A 25,703-nucleotide genomic window follows, 5' to 3' on the forward strand; every position below is an offset into this window, starting at 1 on the left:
TGGATGCACCAGTACAATACATCATCCTCCTCCTCCTCGTGAGATAAGAGGTCAAAATGACCACCCCCAAACAGACTTTGAATGGACAAGTCATGATCATTATTCAAAAAGCATGTTTTAAAACTACATTCCTGGTTTTTGATAAATGCTTTCTGATCGTCTGTGACTCAGGTGTCTTTATGTTTCATCTCCACGTCAGCAGACGTGGTCACAACCCACTTGCAAAATGGCACATAATATGAAAAAGTAAAAACAAACAACTCAGGATTATAGGGGACACAGCGTTCTTGCTGCATACCTAATGCACATCTCACTTTAAGTACTCGTTGAAGGCATTTTCACATAATTCCATTTGTTTACAGCTAACGTAAAATACACAAATCCAAAAATTTACATGTTTTTTTCTTCCGAAGCTTTTATATAAAACCAGGAATGCAATGCCTCCGGGGTATTGTTTGAGCGAGAACAGAGAAAGCCCTTTTTACATTGTCGTCTTTTAAAAAGTCTGTAACTGTAACAACTACTATGTTAGGCTCAAATATGCACCTTTGTTTTCCTTGTTGTAGGTCCAAACGATTTGATCTGTTTGAAAACCACCAGGCCTGAGACCAATTTCAAAAGGTCAAAGGATTTGTCCCAGCCGGGCAACTGAGTCTGTGTCGGTGTTCAGATCTCTTACTTTCCCCATCTTTTACAGCATATGTTTCAAATGTTTCAGTTCACGAAGCAGCAAAAGGTTCTGCTGGTAGATTAGAAGCAGCAATACATTTGTCCCCCAACGCAGGGTGTGTTCACTCACTCAGATCCTGGTAGTGACCAGTTCACACCCCCAAAAACCCATCGTAAGCTGCTGCCAAAAACGTAGACCACACGTTTAAAAAAAAATCATGATTGAGTACAAAGCTTGGACGCAACACGTTTTCCAAAATAAAAATAAAAAGCGTTTGGTTTGATTACCTTAGTTGGGATTTTAATGTACAGTCACTTGATATAATACTAACTGAATACACATTTCATCATTTAGAAAAATGGAAAGAAAACAAAAAAACACTAAACATGAAATGATTCAAAAAGAACATATTGTGGATCTGAATTGCAATAATTCAACATTAAATATTTTGTTTGTGGTGAATAAGAGCAAGATATGGGTATTGTAATATATCTGAACATATTCGTAGACCCTTAATCGGAGATACAGTTCAAGTGAACATGCTCCATTAAGATTGATAGGATGAAAGCCAGCAACATATGAATTGGCCCGCCACAGATAGTTACTAGTTTAATTTTTGAACTTACTATACTCATTCTTAATATTAATTTGACACTATTAAATTTACATGATAAACTGTTCAAATAACAGATAAAATACTTCACTATGAAACAAAATGCTCCCATTGAACGTAACCGATGAGAGGATATTGTCATTTTAAAAGAGAGGATGCCAATGTTGTTAAAAAGTGCATAAGAACAGCAGCAATGCTGGGACAGTGTGGGACAGTGTGGGACAAAGAAGCAAATACTTTTGAACTGTCAGATCTTGTGAAGCATGTTAGGGGGGGGGAGACAGTAATAGAGGACTAAAAAGGAGAAAAATACTAAACAAAACTAATTTTGTAAAGCAGTTAAAAGAAAAGTGGATGTAAAATGACCTTTCAGAGGGAAAGGGGGGATTGATTCATGTTTTTGGCATACCTGAACCGCAGGTCTGACAATATAAATCACCTATTAGTGACACCTTCCTTCAATGTTCCTGATATGTTGGTCGATCGTTTAAACAATAGTATGACAGCTATGCAGCCCAACACTGAAGATATAGCAACAAAAAGTAAACATTACAATAACTAAAATTGCACTCAAGGCAACGATCAGTATTTATACATGATTACAGATCACTTATCCCGTCACCTTTCATGTCTTCTTTACAGTTTCATATCTTAAACATGAGGGCAACGTTATGCTGCCACCCATTTTGGAAAAAAGTTCAAGTCCAACTTGCTTAGTACTTTTTTTTCTTCTTTTTTTAAAGCGTTTAAGAATTTGCATTTCTTGTATATATTATTAGCTTACCGTTTTATGACAACTGCTTCTACGTGTTTAGAAACTTCCAAAAGCCATTAATTGATATCTTTATCGCTTACTTTTGAAGATTCATTCAACTGCAACAGAGAACAAATATAAAAGAAATGTAAAAACATCATGACAATTATAAAAAGAAATCTTTACATAAATTATACCTTTGTATAATCATGGACTATTGTGTTTATAAACAAACCAGTGGACCATCCTGGATATAGGCACAGTTTTTCACAATGTAAAATTAAAAACACCGACATTAGACCTTTGTTCTCTGCGGTCAAACAAGTTATCCTCACAATAACACAAATTAATTCTTAGTCAAAGAGTGGTAAAAAAAAAAGAAAAAAAGAAGTGGGAATAGAAAAAAAATATCTAAAAGAAAAATAACAGATGACAAAATGAACATGGATTATGGCAGCAGCAGTAAAATTGAAGTTTCCAATATTTTTTTGGAGTTTTTGCATACAATTGTATCCTTGCTCTCCTAAAGCTTGTAATTACTGTAAATATGTTGGCATTGGGAGTATGATTTATATGTTAAAAGACTTGCCACTTAGCTTACAGTTACTCACTATACATAATCAGTTTTGGCAAAGAAGGTTGAGATATTTTCATCTTCTTACATGATTGGGGATATGGGGGGTGGTGGGGTTCTAAATGGCTATGATTCCTCTACAGAAACATGTAACACAGTCTCGATAGATTCGCCTTGTTTTCTCAGATAGATAATGCTTGAACCGGACATTTTTGCTTCTCTCTTTTTTTTTTTTTTCCTTTCTTTTTTGTTTTTACATTTTCTTAGTTTTTTGTTGTTTTGTTTTTTTACAGTGTATGACACACGTATGGAGGAGGTGATGGGGCGATGGCGTGGCCCTGCGTTCAGACCATGGCACGGTATGGGCCCTGCATTTTGAGGAACTGGATGATGAACGAGGGGCCTCCGGCGACGATCTGGGGCGGCAGGTGGCTGAGGGGACAGTTTTCGATGCTCATGATGGACAGCTTGCTGCACAGGGCCAGCTCGAATGGTAGGCTGTGCAGGTTGGGGTTGTCGTTGAGATACAGCTCCTCCAGGTTCTCCAGTGTACCTGGGAAGGGGGGGAGGAAGGGGCGGGGGAGGGAGGGGGGGGGAGGGGAGGGGAGGGGGGTAGAGAGGGGGAAGGGTGGGGAGGGGGGAAGGGTGGGGAGGTAGAGAGGGGGGAGAGGGGGAAGGGGAGGGAGGTAGAGAGGGGGGAGGGGAGGGGGGGAGAGAGGGGGTAGGGGAGGGGGGAAGAAGGGAGGGAGAGAGGGGGGAAGAAGGGGGGTAGAGGGGGGAAGAAGGGAGGGAGAGAGGGGGGAGGGGGGAGAGAGAGGAGGAAGGGGAGGGAGGTAGAGAGGGGGGAGGGGAGGGGAGGTAGAGAGGGGGGAGGGGAGGGGAGGTAGAGAGGGGGGAGAGGGGGAAGGGGAGGGAGGTAGAGAGGGGGGAGGGGAGGGAGGTAGAGAGGGGGGAGGGGAGGGAGGTAGAGAGGGGGGAGGGGAGGGAGGTAGAGAGGGGGGAGGGGAGGGGGGGTGAGGGGGGGGGGAGGTAGAGAGGGAAGGGGAGGGAGGTAGAGAGGGGGGAGGGGAGGGAGGTAGAGAGGGGGTAGGGCAGGGGGGTAGAGGGGGGAAGAAGGGAGGGAGAGAGGGGGGAGGGGGGAGAGAGAGGAGGAAGGGGAGGGAGGTAGAGAGGGGGGAGGGGAGGGGGGAGGAGAGGGAGGGAGAGAGGGGAGGAAGGGAGAGAGGGGGTGGGGGGGGGGGGGTAGGGGAGGGGGTAGAGAGGGGGAGTTATGTTCTGACTTTAGGCACTGGGACAGGTACATCACATCTCTAAAGTTCTAAGTGGCTCTAAGTGGCAGGAGTCAAAAAAATATTGCTTAAAGGCAAATGTATTAAGCGAGGTTGTCGTTATCTGGCATGGAGTAGGGATGAGGTAAGGAATGAGTAAGTACGGAGTAGGGGCACTCGGGGTGGGGGGGGACTTACCGATCTCCTCAGGCAGGTGCTGCAGAAGGTTCTCGCCCAGACCCAGGTGAGTCAGGTTGGTCAGGTGACCGATCCCTCTGGGCAACGTGGTCAACTGATTATTGGTCAACACAAGTTTCTGGTGAGAGAGGAAAAGGATATCAACAAATGTTAACACTCATCGTAGAACCACTGAAGTGCCATTATATTGATAGAACACTTGAATTACATAATGGTTCATAATGTGGTAGAGGTCTTTTCGGTGGTTAATCGTTTGTATCATGGTATTGACAGAAAAGGAAAATACGTTGTTTCCTACATAACCAATGCTTCGTCATTGGAGGGAAATATTGATGACAAACCTGTAAGTCTTTCAGGTAGGCGATTTCATTTGGGAGGCATTCTAATTTGTTTTCCTCCAAGTCAAGCTCCCGTAGTTTCCTCAAGTTCCCAATACCATGTGGCAACTTCTTCAGAAGATTGTTGGACAATACCAAGACCTGTGTGCAAAAGAACACATCATTATTATAATACTGTACTAAATTAATAAATAAAAAAAATAAAAATTATTCCTTCTTCTAGCATTGTGACTGCCAATAGCCCCTGTTCCTGGCATAGATTACTTTTTCTTATGATGACTGATGAATAGATTCACTTACTTAGACAAATGTATTTGTTGCAAGTTGCTTTGGATAAAGGCGTCAGCTAAATGCCATAAATGTAAATGTAAATGTACAGAACATCAAGACACTGAAAATGTATATCAGACCTGCCTCGGACTAGGGCACTAAGTTTTTCCTTGTTAGGTCATGAAGTCAGGAAAACTCTCATCACTGGCATCCTTATCACTCTCCCAAGATTGGATGAGTACGGCCAGGAGTTTTTCCCCTGACTTCGTCACCTAACAAGGAAAAACTCTTGGCCGTTATCATCCAATCACGGAAGAGCGATAAAAGATGGCGACATAATATATCGAGGCCCTACCTCAATAGAAACGAGGCCGCAGACGTCCTCCGGGATCTTTGTCAGCTGATTGGTGGCGAGGTTCAGCTCCACCATACTGGTCCATGTGCCAAAGTCGAGTGGGAGGGATGTTAACTGGTTGTCCTGATAAACAACAACAACAACAACAACATGATTGACAGAACAATTGACAATGATTCACAGTGAGTGCATCAGGTGAGCATTGTTGGAATTGTAGAGTTCTAGCTTCTACCCCTCGCAACTGATCTTGAGTCAGTTATCATTTCCCTCTGCCATTAGAAACTCAACAACGAATCCAGTTGATAGAGGGGCATTAAATAACCCAACATGCAGCAGTTCTCTCCCTCCCTTCCAACCCCCCCCCCAAAAAAATGTAATACCACCCAAGGCCTTAGACATGAAACATTTAAAGGTAGACTCTGGGATATGACGTCAAGCCCGTGAAAACAGAGCAACTTTTATCAAAGAGGAACGTGAGCGGCAGCAGTGAGCGTCCACTCGTTTCACTGCTCTCTGGACGTAACATGGGAGAGAGCGCATGTGCCAATCGCATTCAACTCCACAGTGTCATCTTTTCCTCCCTTCTCTGAAATGTCTTTGGTTTGGATTTGTCATTTAGGATTTTCGCACTGTCGCCAACACTGCTCTATTCTCTAGTCTGCTGCATCTCTGGTTTTTTTTTTTAAAGTCTCTGGCAGCATCACATGTCCCAGAGTCTACCTTTAAATTTGGCCTTTAACCTCAAACCAATTGAGGCCACGCTGCTTTAGGTGGCTGACCAGACCTGGGTGGACGGCTTGATCCCTGCCTATAACCATAGAACAGACACTGCCAACACCACCACCTCTCCTTACCTTCATGTTGAGCTTGCTCAGCACTTTGGCCCTGGAGAAGATGCCGAAGGGGATCTTGTTGATGCGGTTGTGCTCCATGTTGAGGCTGTAGATGGTGGAGAACTGGGAGGGCCCGCCGACGGGGTACGACTGGAAACAGTTCCTTGCCAGTGTTAGACTCGTCAGGTTCACCAGACTCGACAGGAGCCCCTGCCATGCACACAAAGAGGACGTCAGATTAGGCAGTGATAGCACAGAACATTCAGTCTTTACATTTTTAAGGACATTGTTGCCACTACATTGTCAAGTACGGTATATATATTCCCAAAAGCAAGGAAGGGAGGACATCAGATGTTGAAGTACGTAGTAGCGATGGACCAACAGAAGATAAATATACACTATACACTGACCCATATAGGTTTATACTTTGAGGACCCCTCTTTGGCAATACATTATGCAGTATACACATCCCTTTAATGATGCAACAAGAGTAGGATGCTGGTAATAAGCCCTGAATTTACTACTAGTACACACTGGTCTGATTTCCTTTCTTATTTAGTCCAAGACAAGGTTTAACCTGCATCTGGAAAACCTGGCCCACAGAGATTTTTCATTAAAACATTTAAAAAATAATAATAATTTTAAAAAAAAGACATCATTATGCATTTGAATTATGTGAATCTGAATGTAATATCCATCAATAAATGCTCTACTCACCTCTGGTAACACTGAAATGTTGTTGTTTTCTAGGTTTAGTTCCTCCAGCTCCCTGCACTTGGCTAACGATCTGGGGATGGCTGATAACCTATTGTACCGCAGACCCAAGCGATTTATACTTGACAAATTGCCTGCAAAGACAAAAGATTACACAGTGTAAATGACACTCATGTTACAATTAACCTGCACGTCAAACATCCTTTCGGTTTGGAATCAGACAGCATCCTGTAGTGTAGTGCTATCATTTCATACGGGATCATCCAACTAGTAGTAATCAAGTTTACTGTTCTACATGTGCAGCAGTGTCAATTCCGGTTTGTTCAGGCAGCCAATCTATACAGTTTTACAATAGTGAGAGAACGTTACGAGGACATCAGACTCACCTATAGTCTCTGGAAGGTCCAAGAGCTCGTTGTGCTGTAAATCAAGGTTGGTGATCTGTGTGCAGTTCCCAATCTCCTTCGGTAGGTGTTCCAACTGGTTGTGGGCTACGTCCAGAGTGATCAGGTTACAGAGCTCCCCTGCAAACATACAAACAACAACAACCAGAGTCAGTTACGATGCTTGATTGTCTATCAGAACTTACTAAAGACAAAACATCGGCTATGTTTTAAAACTAACTCAAACTAACCTGTAGTCGTCACTAAAACACTGATCACTCATCAACACGTCACCCTCACTCACCAATCTCGGCAGGCAGCTGTTTGATCTTGTTCTCGCGGATGCTGAGCATGGTGAGCTTGGACAGGTTCCGGATGTCCTTCTCCACCGCCGTGATGCGGTTGAAGCGCAGGTAGAGCGTGGCCAGCGACGTCACCCGGTACACCACCGCCGGGATCTCCCTCAGCTTGTTGTGCCGCAGGTCCAGCATCCGCAGCTTCTTCAGGCTGTCCAGCGAGTCGGGCAGGCTGGTCAGCGAGTTCTCGCTCAGGGCCAGGGTGACCAGGCCCGAGAGGCAGCCCACCTCCGCCGGGAGGCTCTGCAGCTTGTTGCTGTAGAGGTAGAGTTCGGCCAGCTGCGTCAGCTCCTTGATGGAGGTGGGCAGCATGTGGATGGAGCGCTTGGACAGGTCCAGGCGCATGGAGTTCTCCTCACGGCACTTGTTGAGCTCTTTGATCACCTCGGCGTTGCTGGACTTCTTGCGTGTGCCCGGCGCCGGGTTAGGCCGCTTTATCGTGTTGTCGACGGAGAAGGCCACGGCGGGCGGCGCGCTGCTGGTGTCTTTCTTTCCTTCTTTGGCGTCTTTCCCTTTGGTCTTGGGCTCCTTGCCATCCTTGCCGAAGCCGGCGAGAGCCTTGGCCTCTTTTTCCCTTTCTTTTCCCGCCTGACCTTTGAGGTCCTTCTCTTTCGAGTCTTTGTCTTTGCCTAAAGTACTACTCATGACGACGTCGGCCCCCCTGCAGAGTCGCTCATGGGAGTCTCTCTCGTTGGTTTCTTTTCAGAAAAAAAGGACGCTGGCAGGCAAGAGGCCTTTACATACACCTACCTTGAAACATACCTGTGTATACATTTACAAGTATCCCAGAAAAGCCCTGTAGATCCAGAGGGTTTGTTTACTTTTGTTTTCCTTCTTTCGTTTAAAACGCCATGGGAGAGAAAATCCTTTGAAGTAGCTTGACTGGTGCAGCAGCCATGGGCCACATACTTGTTTGAACGGCACACAATCCCTCGGACCGGGTTGAAGCGAGTTCAAACTAGAAAGGTCACAGAGGTTCTCATCCTTTGGGCTTTGCTGTTGAACAAAAAAAAACAAATAGATAAATAAGTTGAAACATTAAACATTGTTTATATTCAATACCATCGTGAATTAGCTGTGGACAGAAAAAAAGCATTGATAGGTTCACTGAGCTGCTATCAAAAACAATGACATAGGCTTGGCCTATTTGCTGTGCTAGTGATATTGAGCACACCTGTTAAATGTTATACATGAGGCAACATAGAAAACAAAAGCTAAAAGCTGTGAGTTCATTCTATGCCTGTATATTCATTGTCTAAACAACGGCAAGAAAGACCACAACAGTTCTTAAATAAATAAAAACAACCAAATTATACCTCATAAATAACCCAATGTGTCTTTGTTGCTGTCTCTGTTGTGTCTCAGTGGCTTTGGGTTGTGGCTTTAGTATTTCAGTCTGTGCAGCCCCTTCAGCACTAGCAGGCCCTGGGAGGACCACCAGGGTCTAGACCTATTCAATGAGGTTAAACGTCCTCAGCATTGAAATGTTATGTGTAGAGCTGACATCGGAACCTATCCTACATGCCGGACGCTGACGGGCTGCATGTTCTTCACGATCCATTTAATATCTGAATGTTCTGTAACATTGCACTCTCCTGAACGGGCCCACAGGTTTGGCTGCAGATCAGAGCTAGGGGAAAAGGTTAGCACTGCTGAGAGTAATCTTTGGGAGCAGTCTTCAAAGCCCAGGCTCCCCACAGGTCATAAGACCTTTCAGGTATAAAAGGGGTCGATCCCCTAAATGACAAAGCAACAGGCTGTGACTGCCCTACTACTGTACAGCTAAGCACCTAGTAGTAGCACTCTCCGCCACTGCATTAACTGTCAACTCACTGTACAATCAAGTGAGAGAAAAGGAGATGTTGAAAAAGAAAAGGAAAAAATATATATATATCTAAAAACACAGCTTAAGTAGAGATAATACTGAACGTTTTAACAGCAAAAATGTCGGATGATGGATCATGTTTTGGTCATCATCTACTGTGCTATGCATAAGTGTCAAATCTCACACGGCAGTGTATAAAGTAGGCTAATAAGTAGCCTAAACAGTGCTGTGTTTTCTCTCTCAATCCATCTTTTGCCCAGAGGTTTGGAAACAACCGCGCAGCTTAATATGCAGGTGACCGAAGAAGCTCAAACTCCAGAAAAATAACTTGTGGGCGAATGCTGTAGAAAAAGCACAGAGGGTCGGAGGTCAAACAGCGCAACTTACATATATACCCTCGTAACTATGAAGATGGAGCCAAGCGTTTGTAGAGTGGCAGTGTGTAACAGATGATGAAACATTATTCTGGAACCAACCCAACCCTGTCTCACAGACCCATAGCCTGCTGTCAATAACACCCTAGACTCATGTCGCATAACCTTCTTCCCGTCATTGCTTTCCTTAAATTATTTGACAATTGTTGAGCCTCTACTCTACTGGGTAAATGTGTAGCCTCAGTGGACATCTTGAGCAAAGCAGTCAATACTACTCCTGCCAAGTCTTCCAATGTAATGTTGCGTTCACTCAAGACTGGCCAGTTTTCTTCATCTTGAACCTCTCCTTGGAGGATTGCATAATCGTTCACATCTAGGCCTACTCTGCAGCCATGCTCTGCTGGTAAATATGTAAATAACAACAATGGGATATGAATATGATGTACAAACAATAACTAGGCCCATTTGTGGTAGATTTAGTAAGTCCCTTTGCCCTGGATGACCCAATACATTGAACTTTGATTCTGTTCTATTCTGCCCTTAGTCCCCCTGGGTGTCTATTGTCTTTTGGATCAGCCAAGTAACACACAAATTACAAGTGAAGTCGTCGTCAATAACTGGACAGATTCAGTCATTTTTCATTTGATAGTGATGCCAAGAAATGCATTGATGAGGTGGCAGCTCGAATCCACTACTCCTCAAAACGCCGCACAGGATGCGAGCGAGCCAATTGACAAATCCGCCGAAAGGGAGATTATCGATAAAACGGTGCGACAGACGACAGTTCGGGGAAGTCATGTCGCGTTCCAAGATTTGCGTAAGGGACGCAAACCTAAAGACAGACGGACAGAAAACGCAGATCTGCTTCGGCTTGAGACAGTCAGTAAGAAGAGATTGATGATTGTGTATGGAAAGGTTGCCACAAATAGAATTTCTTAATTTAGTATGTCCTTCATCAGATGCCCTGCTAACTTTAAGACGTTACATCATTTCACCAGGCCAGGACATCAAAAGGCGATAAACGTCAACATTGCAAGCTAACGTGAGCTAGCCAGCTAGCTAATTTTGTAGCAATCACTGACTCAGTCAAGTCAAGAATCAACAACTAGCTGCCTATGACAAACGTTATCCGGGAAATCCTAGCTCAGTAGCTTGCAATACACGTAGGGTGTAAATAAAACGGTTACATTGACTTTTCATGGTCTTCAAACAAATAAATTCAGACAGTGGATAACCTCCAACTACCCCACACACCCGCGACTGGCTGTGCGGTTCCTCGCAGGCCCGACCAAAGCAGCTGTCAGACGTGGAACGCCAACCCGACCATCGCGGGCTTCACAGGGGGAAACAAGCTGCAGCAAGCAGACAACCCCCTCGCTCGTCGTGCGCAACTGTATCGCCACAAACAACGACGACCGTCTTGGCTAAATCATTCTCCCGCTTACATGACGACACCGAGACAGTTTCTGCGCGTTTTGACACAATTTCACAGCGCCCCTTCTCTCTCGCTTCCATACTGAATGAGAAAAAAGAAAACACATTCTCAAAACAGCGGCCATTCCGAAGCTGAACAAAAGAGTGCGTTCTCACCCTACGAGGGGACAGTACTGCGTCACCCACCAAGCCAAGTAGCTGACAAGAGGGGACGTTTATAAACCCTGTTATGGAATATGAGCTTGATATCGGGGTATATTCAAAGGTATGAAATAATATAGCTGTTTTACCTTCAGAGGTGTGACTCCGCCATCCTAGCTTCCTCCTCTTTCCAACACTGCTGTTGCTCAGGTCCCCTCCCCTAACACCAATTGCGTCACACGCACGCATTACCAATGTATCACGAGACTTTCTTGAGCAGAAAAGGTGTTTGGGTGTTCCTCCTAGAAAGGAGTGAGTGAAAGTGATGAAAAGATTAAAAAAAAAAAAAACGTTTATTGCACTGTCATAAAATACTATTTGCCTTTGTCCGTTTTGGAGAGAACCCACAGTGCAGCAGTGCACACTGAATCAGAATCCCCATTGCAGCCCCCCACCCACATCTTATCCCGTTTAAATAGGGTGTGTATAAATGTGTTATCAAAGGAGCTGGTAGCTACAGAATAGTTAGGGTGTGAATGTATTTACACGTGTATGTCACATAGGGATGTACTTGTCTGCATCAGTTGCTTTGTTATAGATGCGATGATATTAAACATTATCTTACTATCTTTCTTCTTTTTATTTATTTTCTCCATTAGAGACAGATAGCTACATTGTCGTTTTCTGCCAGAAAGAACACAACTTATCTCTCTATCATGTATTCAATATTTCATGATGAACCCAAGATAAACTTCCGACTAATACCACTAGATGGCAGCAGTGCACAGCACGACGTGAGCACGAGCCATTTAAAACTAGGTGAAGAAAACGCCAGCTGACAACCACGGAAGTGGGTAGATTTGTTGTGGCAACCTGCCCTTTGAGGTATGTGGCTATGTAGATAACATCTTTATTGTTTGTGTAAGCAATTTGTTTAGAATATTAGCAATGTTACTTGCTTTAATAATCGAAAAGTAAGCAAGATCCTTTGACTGTGTCGTGTGTTGCATGTGCACTGATAGCTGCTCGTGATGCAAGCTACTGTAAGCTCATTAGGGTAGCTAGCTAAACTACGTAGCCAGTGAATCTCTATCTTTAGGCTATACTTTGATAACATCAGCTGTTGTGTTTGTTAAAACATTCCCCTTGCACTTGAAACTGCACCAAACAAAAGTCCTACACTGCTGGATGTGTTGAAGTCCCAACGTCTAGCTAATCTGCCTATTTATTGTCTTTGTTTCCAGCTGGACCGACGTAAGACACAATGCCTGAAGTCAAATCGATGTTCAGAGAAGTTTTGCCCAAACAAGGTAAGCAAGAGTGTACTGCTCTGGGAGGTTACTGAACATAAATGGGAGGGCTATTTCAAAACACTGTCAACCTAGATTATGTTCCTGCAGGTTTTTACTCCTACAGTAAATACCTCATACCGATCTACTGTCACTGACCCCAACACGAACGCCTACATACTCCTACACTGAACATGAATAGGCCCATTTCTGCTTACTACAGAGTACATGTTGATCAAGAGTGTTGCACCATTGTTTCACAATAATAACGCGGATCTACATGTTCGGTGTGGATATTCTCTTATCACATCTGCGATAATTTCCCCCTTTATGCTGCTGGAAACAGTTTTTTTTTTATTGACTTAATAACTTATTTTTGTTGTTTTTGTCAACGTCACAGGACAGCTCTCAATCGAGGATGTGCCCACTATGGTCCTGTGCAAACCCAAACTGCTGCCCCTAAAGTCAGTGACCCTGGAGAAGCTGGAGAAGATGCAACTGGAGGCTCAAGAGGCCATCAAGCAGCAGGAACTGGCACTGAAGGAGCAGCCGCAGGAGGAGTAGACACACAATGGAAGATTTGCAACTCCAGGAACAATCTCAGTAGACAAAATGGACGATAGCCTGAGCAGCTGCAGTCGAGGGATCCGATGAAGTGCAGAGGTTCCAACATTCCAACCTAATATTGAAACATCACTATCGCTAGAATTCGTTATGGGCAGCTTCATTACTACATCGATACATTCACCAGACACACTAATAAAGAAAGAGTTTAAGTGATGGTCAATCTGAAACAAGAACAACTGTCATTAGTGGTAGAAAGTGTGTAACGTCTGAATATGTAGACATGTTTTTGTTTGAAACGCTAAGGTTTTGTCATACCGTATTCGGTCCAATTCACAGCAAATGACTGAAAAGTGTTAACTGTGTAAATATTGTAAATCATTCCTTAAAGTCGAATTGAATGAAACATTTATTTTTTTGCTGTTAAAGTTGGTCTTATGTAGTTGTTGTTAATGTTCTTCAATTAAAAATAATTTTCTAATTAGTTTCTTCCTTTTTTTCTTAAATGACCCTAGATAATCTCACCATACAGTGCCTTCAGTAAGTATTCACCCCCCTGGACATTTCAAGATGTTGGTTACAACCTGACTTTAAAATTGACTGATCTACACAAAATACCCTATAATGTCAAAGTGAAGATTATTTTTCAGAAATGTTTTCTAATTAATTAAAAATGTAAAGCTGAAATGTTTCGAGTCAATAAGTATTCACCCCTCTTGCTATGACACTACTAAAATTAGCTCAAATGCAAAACTGTCTACAGTTCATGTGATTTCAGAATGAATATCCACACAGTGTGTAATTGGTTCTTATATAATTCAGATACCCTATAAAAACAGTGATATTCATTCAGAAATCACATGAACTATTATCCTTGCACTCAGATGGACTCAATTCGACTTATTTAGTGGTTGGTTGAAGACATTTTTGCATTGAAGCTAATTTTAGGAGTGTGATAGCAAAGGAGGTGAATACTTATTGACTCTAAACATTTCAGCATTTCATTTTTAATTAATTAGTAAACATTAATAAAAAAAAATATCACTGACATTATGGTGTATTTTATGTAGATCAGTGACAAAAAACATGAATTAAATCTATTTTAAAGTCAGGTTGTAACACAACAAAATGTGGAAAAAATCCAGGGGGTAAATACTTACTGAAGGCACTGTATGTTCATTGTTTTCCGTAAAGTGACAAGTTATCCTTCATCCACACACACACACACACACACACACAAGTTCTGACAATCACAGAACGCTTATTTTTTTTTAATAACAATTTATTGAGCTTTAGACAAACGGAGCGAGACTTGGTACATTTCATACACACCAGTATTCCCCAAATATAAAAATAAACACTCTGGACACCATTTTGCGAAATTATCCCAACTGGTCTTCTCTGACTGAACACTCATTTTTGAGTTACCTTCGGTAATGATGACATCTTTGTGAGATTTAAAGGGGAAGAAAAACAAACTCAAGCATAGAAACAGCAGCCAGTAAGGGAAGGTATTGCTTTGAACCAACGTGCCCCCTTTTTCATATAAAGCTTTATACACAAACCAGTTATTCCTGTACAAACACTGCTTTCTAGAAAACAGAAAAGGAGTGGCAGTGAAATTAAACAAATACAAAACAACATGGAATGACTACATCATCGAGAGGTGTGGCACTTTCTGAGTTTTAGCTTATGTCTTCAAACACCTGCTTTAAAAGGGGTGTGTCGTCTACTCTTCAATAAAAAAAAAAAAAGTGCCTTTCATTTTGAGCCCCCACCCCCTTTTCACAAATGTACATTCTTCACCGTTTAAAAGGAAAGTTTTGTACCCAACCATTATGACAATATGAATAGTAAAAAGTAGCTTCAGTACTCAGAACATCTGGCACAAAATGTCTCCTCAGTAGCTTTCGAGTTTTAGACGCCCGCCGTCCCCCTCACTCACAAATCTCTTCCGGCCCCTGAAAGAGGGAGAGAATCAAAATGTCGGATCAGTATTCAGTTCCTGAAGAAGTCAGAAAGTATGATAGATTCAATAACTGGTGCATAGACATAAAATGGTCATTTATGAATATATATATGAGAGAGCGAGAGAGTGAGAGATAGATAGGTAGACAGACAGACAGACAGAAAGACAGACAGACAGACAGATAGGTAGATAGATAGGTAGATAGGTAGATAGATAGGTAGATAGGTTTGTCCTGAATATAAAAGTGGTCAGTAATACAGTAATAGATACATACCGACTAGGGCATAGATCCCTCAGCTTTTCATCAATGACTCCCGCACTGAAACTCTTGTCTACAAACTGCTCCAAAATGAAGTACGCACGAGGGACATCAATGTTGATTTCAGCTATGTCCATGTAAACCCTTTCGAATCCCTGCAAACAAAGTCATTTTCTTAAGTCACAAACAGTGGAATGACTGAAAGAAAGGGTTTTGACCCTCTGTAAATCAACGGTAAAAGAAAAAGACGCAGTGACGAGTCTCACCACCAGGTGGCACCTTACCCTTCTCATTTGGTCCACAGTGATGACGGACGACACCCACAGAAATTTCAGAAGCTGCAGAACCATTTTGATGGTTCTCTCTCCTTTGGATTCCAGGACCATGACTATTGCCTGATAATATAAGAAAAGCTATTTAAATATTTGACATACTTGAATATACTGATGAATATCTTAAGAATTTGTTATCATCAAACAATTCTGCCCTTCGGTAAATCAGGCAGTGACAGAACTAACTACTAGTACTGTGCATTTAAGTAATACACAAACACGCAAACTAGAAGCCAGTATTAGCAGATACCTCATAGACAAACTCATGGTGGAAGTGGGGCACCTCCAGTTCCTTCAGACACCTCTCTGCCTCCTTGGTGTCTCCAGAAAGAAGAAACTCCTTCAGCAGCAAGTTCATCTGACAAAATTAGTATAAAAAATAAAAATAAAAAGGAAAATTATTTAACAATGTACACTGGTTGTACACGTCTTCCAACTAGAAAAACAATAAAAAAGATCCCTGCTAGTCAGTGATAGATAATCCCATGGGGCTGTATACTATAGAGAAACATTGCCTTGTCTATCTTTGTTTATGCTGATTGTACAGTATACCCAAGGCCCACAGACAGCATTGGCTGGAGAACAGATAATATTACTTTTGTAAACGTAACAAGTGAGAACAGAATCGTAGCTCCAGGGGAGGCTGGTGGAGGTAGAAATCAGAGGACGGGCTCATTGCAACGCACGGAATGAGGAATGATATCAAACACACCTGCTGTGATACCATTCCTCATTCCATTCGTTACAATGAGCCCGTCCTCCCGATTTCTACCTCCACCGGCCTCTACTTGTCCACTCGGTCTACATAAGAGTTGTTTCTACCTCTTTGATGAGCTGAGTGACGGGTCTCTGGCCCCCGCCCGTTCCCCACAGGGTGTCGATGCGCAGGCCGCCCATGATCATCTTCAGCAGCACAGCCGCTCGATCCAGGGCCGCCCTGGGGATGCACAAACACTCTGGGGTTAGTGGGAACGGTCGTTTATTCATTCACTCCATCCCTCTCTCCATCTTTCATACCCACTTTCTCTGTGGAGGAGCACGAACACTTGGGAGTTCAGTGGGGATTGTCATATATTTATTCACGCCATCTGTACATAGCTACACATATTTCCATGACAGCACCACATCAACATCAGTCAATGTCCAGAGGGGCGTTAAAAAGTCTCTGGCGAGAGAACGGCAGCGGCGGTGTTGTACCTTGCGTGTTCACAGTCCACCCTGCCTTTGTAGCCGTCCATGTAGCTTTTGGACAGGATCTGGTCCCGGACAGCCCGGGCGATGAATTGGCCGACGAGCTGAAAGACAAAAGGAAAGAAAAACAAAACACACACACACAATCACACACACACACACACACACACACACACACACACAATCACAACAGGGTTACACAACCGCCAGCCAAGGCTGAGGGGGTGGGGTGGGGGGGGGGGTGGGTCAATCGTCATTCTAACCTCGGAACCAGGGAGTGACCCCTTCCGGAGTGGCACATACTGAATGACACACAGGCCTTGACATTGCAATCATGGGAGGTCTCTCGGGTAAAAACCAGCCAACCAGGAAGCCCTAAACTAGCCAACCAGGAAGTACATCTTGCAATGTGGGAATCAAAATAAAGGCTAGAGTTGGGAAGGTTACCTAACAGCATTGGCCTGGAAGTGTGCCATAAAATAAAGGCTTTGAGATAGCAGCAACCTTCTAGCAAATTAATGTTCATGAACAATTACATAACAACTCTATGGTAACTTCATAATAAGGCGACAGCAATGTAATGAGGACATAATAAACTTTGTATTTTAACACAGAAAACAATAGTTGTTTGGATGGGTGACACAGAATGGCCTCATGGCACGTGTGTTTGTTTATAATTAGAGGGACCCATGACTCAGAGAGAGAGAGACAGAGAGAAAGAGTGTGTGAGTGTGTGTGTGTGTGTGTGTGAGAAAAAGCTGGCCTTGCTGTTCTAATTTGTACAAAGCCTGTGGTCGCCAGCCATTGTGCCTGTGCAGACAAGAGTGAGCTCCAACTCATCAGACCAATGGAGCTAGACAGAGAGAGAGAGGGAGACAGAGACAGAGAGAGAGTGATAGACAGACAGAGAGAAAATAGGGCGAGAAAGAGAAAGACAGACAACCCAGTCAGCGGAAGGATGAACAGAGAGAGACTGTCCTTTTTGGGGAAGCGAAAGCGAGAGAGAAATGAGAGTAGGACGGAGAATGCGAGAGCGAGAGAAAGTGAGAAAGAGGAGGGGGGGAGGATGAATAACCCTTTTAGCCTCCTACGCTGAGCTAGCATTTTGCCTGGCTGAGAGACAATGGCGAGAGATCTCATGTCTGTACAGCGTGAAAGGAAAGAGCTGAACCACCCTCTCTCTCTCTTTCACACACACACACGCACACACACACACACACACACACACGCAAACACACGCACTGGGCACAGCTTTACAGCCCTGCCCGCCTCACCATAACCAGCTAGCAGTAACATCCAACACACACAACTCACACTAAAATGATACGATCCTGTGTAAACAGTATGTGTTGTATGTTCACCGTGAGACAGTGGCGGTCAGATCATATGACTAAGTGAGTGTAGGTTTTTTTTTCCCCTTCTCTCCATGAATGGAATTCCGGAACATTGCGTTCTGTTCTGTGAACATTGGTCAGGCATGACTTCTCGAAAACATACAAACAGGAGAGACAGAACATGGGATACACCCAGATACACTGACGCACACATAATATGAGACACACACACACACCGATGCCCTGCCTGCCCCGTACCTGAGGAGCCCCCGGCGTGTCCAGCACCAGGTCAGGTAGCTCGCAGAGCAGCTTGTCGAAGGAGCTCTCCACGTCTCCGCGGGTCAACACGCGGCCGCACAGGTCCGTCAGCAGCTTGGACGTCAGCTCCCTGTGGCTGGCCTTGGCCTCCAGGGCCAGGGACACGGCCAGCATGGGAACCCCGCTCCGCATGTGGCCCAGGTTCAGCCCCGCCAGCAGCTCCTGGAGCAGGGGGGGAGAGAGAGAGAGAGAGAGAGACAGAGAGGAGTTAGAGAGAGAGAGAGACCGAAGAGAGAGGAGGAGAGGAGCTGGTTAGAGACCGAGAGAGAGAGGGACTGGTGAGAGAGGGTTAGGGTTAGGGAGAGAATGTTGGTTAGAGAGAGCAAGGGAGGAAGGCACTGGTTAGAGAGAGAGAGAGAGAGAGAGAGAGAGAGAGAGAGAGAGAGAGAGAGAGAGAGAGAGAGAGAGAGTAAGAGGGTTGAGGGTCAAAAAAAGAAGGGCAATTGGTGTGAACAAGTAAAGAGAAAGGAGCTGGTAAGAAGAAATGTGAGGGGACGGGTCCACAGGGAGAGGATTGGTCAACAGCAACGAGCAATGCATCACTACTACCACCAGGCCCAGCTACCACTGACTATTCAACTAAAAAACACCCCAAAACACTGAACAGAACCGCCCACTCCAGTGGCCACCGTCATCCACGCTGACCGCAGCCGTGGCCTAGCTCACTTACCGCTACTTCATTGGAGTCCCCGTGCTCAAAGTACTCCTGCACTATGGGAGTTACCGTCTTCTCAAAGTCTCCCTCTTCCAGCGGGGGGACCACAGTCTCATACACACAGTTTTCCTGTCAGAACGACACAACAACGAAAGCATTTTTAGACAGAGACTATGATCGGTTGTATTCCACAGTACTCCAACTCCTGGTCCTGAAAGGCTACTGGGTGTGCAGGGTTATGTTATCCAGCCGTGATGCAATGGAAGGGAATGAGGAATGTTATCAAACGCGCGTGTTTGATACTATTTCATGTGCAGTTTGATACCATTCCTCATGCCATTCCATGCATTACAATGAGCCTGGCGAACCTGAGTGGAGGTTTTTTCCTTCTCTCTCTAAATGGAATTCCGGAACATTGTGTTCTGTTCTGTGAACATTGCTCAGGCATGACTTCTCGAAAACCTACAGGAGAGACAGAACATGGGATACACCCAGATATATACACACACACACACACACACACACACACACACACACACACACACACACACACACACACACACACACACACTCCGATTTCTACCATCACTGGTCCCAGTAACACACCTGACCCTAACCCTAAACTTATTAACTAATCACAGCGTTCGTTCTGGACTACGATTCGTTGAATCAGGTTTGCTAGTGTTGGTCTTGACTAAAAGCCTGCACACCCAGCAGCCCTGTAGGACCGGAGTTGGAGACCCCTCACTGTCCTGTGGCTTACACTATATCTAATCCTACAGCTAGACTTGTCTGGCCCGCGAGAGAGAGAGAGAGACTGCAGTGTATCTAATCCTAGAGACGAGGGATTTAGGGTAAACAAAGAGAAACTGTAAACAACGAGTGCAGTTACCTGAGCTTCATCATAGTTGGGGTCTTTCACGTCGACCTCCTCCAAGTCGTACACTTCGCCAGGTGGGCCCCACACACCTTTTCCCCCCGCCCCACCTACGGACAGACAGTGTGTGTTGAAAAAAAGGAGAGCATTGCCAATATCAACAGGGCCTATTCATGTTGGCTCCTGGTGCAACACAAGGTGAGCGTTGTGTTGTTGTTGTTGTTGTTGTCATTTTCAACGTATGTAGTAACCTGCATATCTGGTCACCTGACACTCGAGCTGTCTTACAATGCAAGCAGAACAACAGTGCACAAAACCTGTGAGGCCGACTGTACTGTTCTTCTAACAGTGTACAGAGCCAACACACATACACACGACAGGATGTCTTCAATACCTAGAAACACAATCCTGAAAACAATCTTCTAAAGGTTTTTCAACAGACACAGCAGCAGAGGGTATGATGTCATGTATCAGAATACCACAGACTGTGGCGCTCACCATGGAGACGACAGTGATACCGAGCTGCTGAACTGTAGCATTAACTCAAACAGGAACTGCGCAGACGTATGGAACCATCATTCGATAACCTGGGACAGGGGTTTGTCCTGAGCAGGGAAAACTCTGGGCCCTAGCTGCAGTTGTAGCCTGTGACTAAAGGAACAACATTTTTCCAAGCCAGGTCACCTGAAAAACTAGTGCAGTGTCCAATATTGTGTGTAGTTGTTTGTACAGTAGCAACTTCAAGGTTATGGTGACATAAAATCAACCACAGTGTTACATTACACAAAGCAACATCTGTTGTGTCCTCGATAGAAACAGATTGCAGACTGTTTAAGCAGGACATCACCAAAGCAGCTTGTCTAAATGTTTTAACCCTGCTTAAGTCCCCACCCGAGTGTATTACATAGCCTATACGTACATTCATCTATATTTAGTCAGGCCCACTCCGTCAAAGGCCCCAACGAATGATTCCAGTGCAGCGCAGAACACTGTGTACCCTTCCCTGCCCAGACGGGGGGAGTCTCCACATCCACCCCTCAGAATATTTTTGTTACGGGTCCAAAATGACAACGCGTTAACTTTTTCGTACAATAGGAGGCCCGAACTGCAGGGCCAAGGCATTTGCATTGGAGTTCTAGATTACGTAACCACCACCACCAAGACTGACTCTGTGCCAAAGAGACTTGAGTTTCACAGCCTCTATCAAGAGGACTGACTGTACTGTACAACATATGAACTGCACTGTTGTTGGCAATGCAAATGCAAGAGACATCATCAGACGAGGCCCAGGGAGAGCAGAGGGGGCAGCTGGGCCAAAGTCCTATGACACTGGACCGTGTCCACCCCTGTTATACATTAATGAGGTGTCAGCTGTATTTCTAAGGTGATTAAGGAGAGGCAGTTGGGTGGGAACATAAGGTGCTTATCTTTGGTTTGATATGATACTGAGAGAAGTAGGTTGTTGTTGTTGTTATGTGTAAACAAGCTACATTTGGAAGATGCCTTGCAAGGCCATGGCTAGGGTGTGATATTCTACATTACGTTCAACAAACCACCATGCCCTGGCTATTCCATCTACGAGGTTGCTTTGCAAGACTTCTGATAGAAGCTTAGCTTGTTTCACCTTTCCAATGTCTGTCATATCATTGGCCATTGATTGTAATTCACAACCAAACCAAAGAATAAGGTCAAATAAAAATAAAATCTCCTGCAAAGTAAGCCTCTAACCTCAGCAGATAAAGCTATTCCTGGGAAGTAGCCAAGCCGATACCAAAAGGAGATAAGAATGTGTTTAAGTGGCGATCAGCTCAAGATCACCTTCCATTTAGTTTGCATGCTGGAAAGGCAACCAGTAGGTCTCTACTAGGCCACAGTCTGACCATAAAAACCACAGGCCATGAATTTCCATGCGGTATGAAAACGTTGTAAACACAATACCTCCTCCCTCATCAATGGATGCAGCAACAACATTGTGCCTGTGATCTTACCTAACCTCACCATATGTCACATTCTCGCCACAAAGGAGTGATGACTACCAAATACATATGTAATTTCAAGTTTGAAAGCAACAGTACACGAACAACAATTGATTACACAATTATCAACAAACATTAGGCCTACATAACCATAACAATGTTATAATGTCAACACTTTATTACATAATCACAACAATGTTATCATCAATTCATCATCCTATATGAAAACAATGTCTCCCCATTACCTTTCTTTGGTAGGCCTCTGCCCTTCCCAAGACGAGATTTTCTGTCCAGCAGTTTGCTCTTGGGGCTGGTGGGGGGAGCGGTGGACCCCCGGGCAGGGTCCCCGTTGTCGCTGAGGGAGTCCCCCCTCCCCGAGTCCCTGGAGGAGTTCTTCCTCAGCCTCCTCTTGGCTTTGGCCTTAAGCCGGGCCTCGTGAATGGTCGACGTGGGAGCAACGATCCAGTTGCCGTTGATCTCGTTGTTGATGTTTTTGATGGCCACCCCGTTGTCATCCTCGCCAGACAGGAAGGAGTCGCTGAGGTCGTCTGCCTCTGTTGGGGGGGGCGGGGTGAGAGACAAACTGGCATTGACTTACTGAGCAGGAAAACTTCCTAATCCAAAACTGAAAAACTGACCAGGACGAGTTGATTAATGAGCAAAATAATAAGGCACGGTGATTCACAATGAACTGATTGTGTTATTGTTATTATTATTATTATTATTATTACACGGAAATGTAACATCAGTTGCAAATATATTGTGAAAGAATCTTTTCATTTGAACATTACTTTAATATAATATAATATGCCATTTAGCTGACGCTTTTATCCAAAGCGACTTACATTGCAGTGAGTGCATACATTTCAGCATATATGGTCCCAGCGGGAATCGAACCCCCAACCTAAGCGTTGTTAGCGCCATTCTCTACCAACTGAGCCACAAAGGACCACTTCAACATCACTTTTGACAAAAATTGATCGGTCAATGGACTATCACAAATATTGCCAGAATGTAGGTCAATATATGTAAATACAGAATCTGTCGTCGCTGCAAGATTTCTCACCAGTAATCAGGCATGGAGCTACTTCCGCACCCACGTCCTACTGCCCCAGATGAAAGGACAGCTGATGAGGCATTTAACTACAGAGGACCGATCCAAAACCAGATAACTTACCAACGGGGTTAGCGTTCAGCCATGCCTCGCAGTCAGTTGCCATGTTTTCAAAAGTAAAGTGATTTGCAGCAGAAAAAAAAATGCTTGCAAATGATAAAATCTTCCGATGCCTAAAATGATTACAAAAAAAATCAATTAATTTCCATGCACAACACAATCAACATGCCCCAACGTGGAAAATACCTCACACCCCTCCCCCCTGGCTGTCCCAAAATCATGCATTACAATCATGCACCTACAATAGCCCTCTACATTTATAGGCAAAACACAAATGTCAATAAATGTTGGCTGTGGTTAGTGTCGCATGTATACTTTTATCAATGTTTTAAGCAAGCTATATCAATACAGCGAGCTTCTGTTGCGCACTACGCAGGCAAAACGATATACAAGCGCATCGCTGTGTAGAATTAACTATTTCTACAGTAAAATTAATTAGCTAGGGTGACTAAAACATGCGACTAATTGTACAGTTGATGCACAGGCGATTAAGAATTTGCATTTCATTGACAGTTTGACCATTTTCACAAAGTTAAAAAGCTCGCTCGTTTTCGTCTCGCATCGCCCAGCGACGGGAAAATGCACGACAACAACAAAAACAAAGCCTGCTGCGAGCTATCTTGTAAATATTATACTCGTTTATCCACCATTTTAGAAATGCACGACTTCAAAAAAAAACGGTTCTACAACAGTGTACATTGCCTTGCATTGCTACCTTTGCGTTTGAATGGTCCAAATGAAAATCACTGACCTTGTCTGTCGTACAAGTTGATGTGCTGTGAAATGCTGTTGTTTTGGTGTTGTCTACCCAGCAACTCTAGCACATAGAATTGTGTTGGAGACATCTGATTGGCTAAACGGGAGGTGTTTTAATAAGGGCACCAATGAAAATGACGAATGAAGTTTGCTTCTCGCATTTTCTGTATGGTCGAATTGTAACTGGTTCATTGCTGCCCCCTATCTTGAGGGTTTCATAACAGCAGGCACTGTTTTATGTAATAATGTGTCATAGAAATGTAATAAATAAAAAACTCACATTAATTTTCACATTATCATGCATTATGACCGCATTTATGTATTGGGGAAAAGTTCAGATAACTTGTATAGTTGTGTTTCACCATTAGAAACAGCAAATGCCTCCCTTTGCCTTGGCAGTTGAAGTTGGAACAGTTTGTTCATATGGGCCATTCTATAGGAACATCGTGTCCAGTACTCTGTTGTTGGTAGACGTCATTTGCACAGCTGTACATTTAAAAAGGAACATCCCACCCCAAATCCTTTTTTTTTTTGGTCTTTTTATTTTTTTATTTTTTTTACAACGTTCATTTTCACATACTGACAAATTATGTGTTGCATATGTGTGAATTAGAAATGATCTAGTACTTTTAGTGCTTTTCCACGAAAGTTTGATTGCAACGTTCTATCTGTCTAATTCAAACGAGGGCATTTGGCTTATGAAGTGTCCAATAGTTCGTTGGTGAGTATTCAGAAAGATAATGCAATGAGCAGTGTGGTCTTACAAGTGCAATATCCTGCCTCAGCACTTGAGGGAGTCCTCTTCAAACATTCTGTCATGACTCAATCACATACAAATGTAATGATTGATTTTTCAATTTAAATTAATATCCTATATTCCCCCGAGTCCAGTGGACAAGCATCTAACTGTAACTATAGCTTATTCAAATCATTACAGGCGTCATTAAATATTTATACAATTCTAATTTTGCATGACATTGGTGGTTAATGCAATTAAGACACAAATGACACAGACTTTCTCTCTTAAAATGTTTATTCAAGTGTTTGCATCAGAAAAAAATAAGAAAAGGTCAACAAATTACATAACCATCTTACAACTTTGAGTATCAGTATTCACAGTGTACAAAACAGAGGGCAGGCAAGTTTAAACTCCTGCCCTTCCAATCTCTTTTACTGACTCATAATCACGCTTTAACTTAACTCAGATAAATAATAATATGCATGGTCCAGTTGAAGTTTCGCAACACTGTTAAGGCACTGTATACATTACATAGGCTACTGGCAAAATGTTGAACTTGATTTATGAATCAATGTTTTTTTAGTTTTTTTAGTTTTTTTTTAAATGAAATTAAACACAGGACTGAAAAACTCAAACTAAACCATTATGCCAAAAACTGCTCATAAACTGTCAATTAAATTATTCTAACGCTTTGGGCTGAGAACAGTGTTTGGTTCAAATGGAACCATATTCATGTTATTCCTTATTTCAGGCACAATAGGTTCAGTAACAAGCATAGGCCTTTATAACTTACAGTTATACACAAGACATTGTGTATTGAAAAATACATTCAAAAAGTTTTCAACCAACCTGAGGATCACTTTTAACTTTGCAACATCTACCACTGACAGATATTTTCAAGGCATTTTTCATGTGAATACAATATTTTCAAGGCATTTTGCAACTGAATACACATTATCTAATCTCCCTGACTCTTCGAGACTAAAATAAATGATAATGATATAATGATACTGATAATGACTCAATTCAACACACATCTTTAGTGATTAGCTTTCATTTTTAGCACAATGTAAAATGGGGAGAGATATGAAGTGTTGGGTTACTGCAATATCCAACGAAACACTGAAACCTTACTAAAAATCACAGTATATCACTACTATGTACAAAATC

The 25,703-nt window shown here is 43.4% G+C and overlaps 3 protein-coding genes across 4 annotated transcripts; 1 reads left to right on the top strand and 2 right to left on the bottom strand.

Annotated features, from left to right (window-relative positions):
* Positions 1-943: 943 nt before the first annotated feature.
* On the bottom strand, positions 944-11,313 carry shoc2 (SHOC2 leucine rich repeat scaffold protein). Its single transcript, XM_083694237.1, has 9 exons — positions 11,250-11,313; positions 7,275-8,322; positions 6,974-7,111; positions 6,591-6,721; positions 5,895-6,083; positions 5,041-5,163; positions 4,419-4,556; positions 4,078-4,195; positions 944-3,164 (listed from the first exon to the last, which is right to left on the bottom strand). Exons 2-9 carry the CDS (start codon positions 7,969-7,971, stop codon positions 2,956-2,958), a joined length of 1,743 nt encoding a protein of 580 aa, XP_083550363.1. The 5' UTR covers positions 7,972-8,322; positions 11,250-11,313; the 3' UTR covers positions 944-2,955.
* Positions 11,314-11,922: 609 nt separating this feature from the next.
* On the top strand, positions 11,923-13,434 carry bbip1 (BBSome interacting protein 1). Its single transcript, XM_083693593.1, has 3 exons — positions 11,923-11,985; positions 12,345-12,410; positions 12,790-13,434. The coding sequence occupies exons 2-3, from the start codon at positions 12,365-12,367 to the stop codon at positions 12,951-12,953; spliced, it is 210 nt and encodes a 69-aa protein (XP_083549719.1). The 5' UTR covers positions 11,923-11,985; positions 12,345-12,364; the 3' UTR covers positions 12,954-13,434.
* Positions 13,435-14,226: 792 nt separating this feature from the next.
* pdcd4b (programmed cell death 4b) lies at positions 14,227-23,830 on the bottom strand. 2 transcript variants are annotated; one of them, XM_083693939.1, is made up of 12 exons: positions 23,790-23,830; positions 23,042-23,151; positions 22,110-22,418; positions 19,904-19,998; positions 19,027-19,140; positions 18,297-18,518; positions 16,711-16,808; positions 16,336-16,450; positions 15,764-15,871; positions 15,466-15,576; positions 15,197-15,336; positions 14,227-14,914 (listed from the first exon to the last, which is right to left on the bottom strand). In XM_083693939.1, exons 2-12 carry the CDS (start codon positions 23,082-23,084, stop codon positions 14,854-14,856), a joined length of 1,416 nt encoding a protein of 471 aa, XP_083550065.1. In that variant the 5' UTR covers positions 23,085-23,151; positions 23,790-23,830; the 3' UTR covers positions 14,227-14,853. The 2 variants fall into 2 exon arrangements, with proteins under 2 accessions (XP_083550065.1, XP_083550066.1); XM_083693940.1 differs by lacking the exon at positions 23,790-23,830 and having other exon boundaries at positions 23,042-23,109.
* Positions 23,831-25,703: the final 1,873 nt, after the last annotated feature.

This window comes from Argentina silus (assembly GCF_951799395.1).
Source record: "Argentina silus genome assembly, chromosome: 22".
Lineage (NCBI taxonomy): Eukaryota > Metazoa > Chordata > Actinopteri > Argentiniformes > Argentinidae > Argentina > Argentina silus.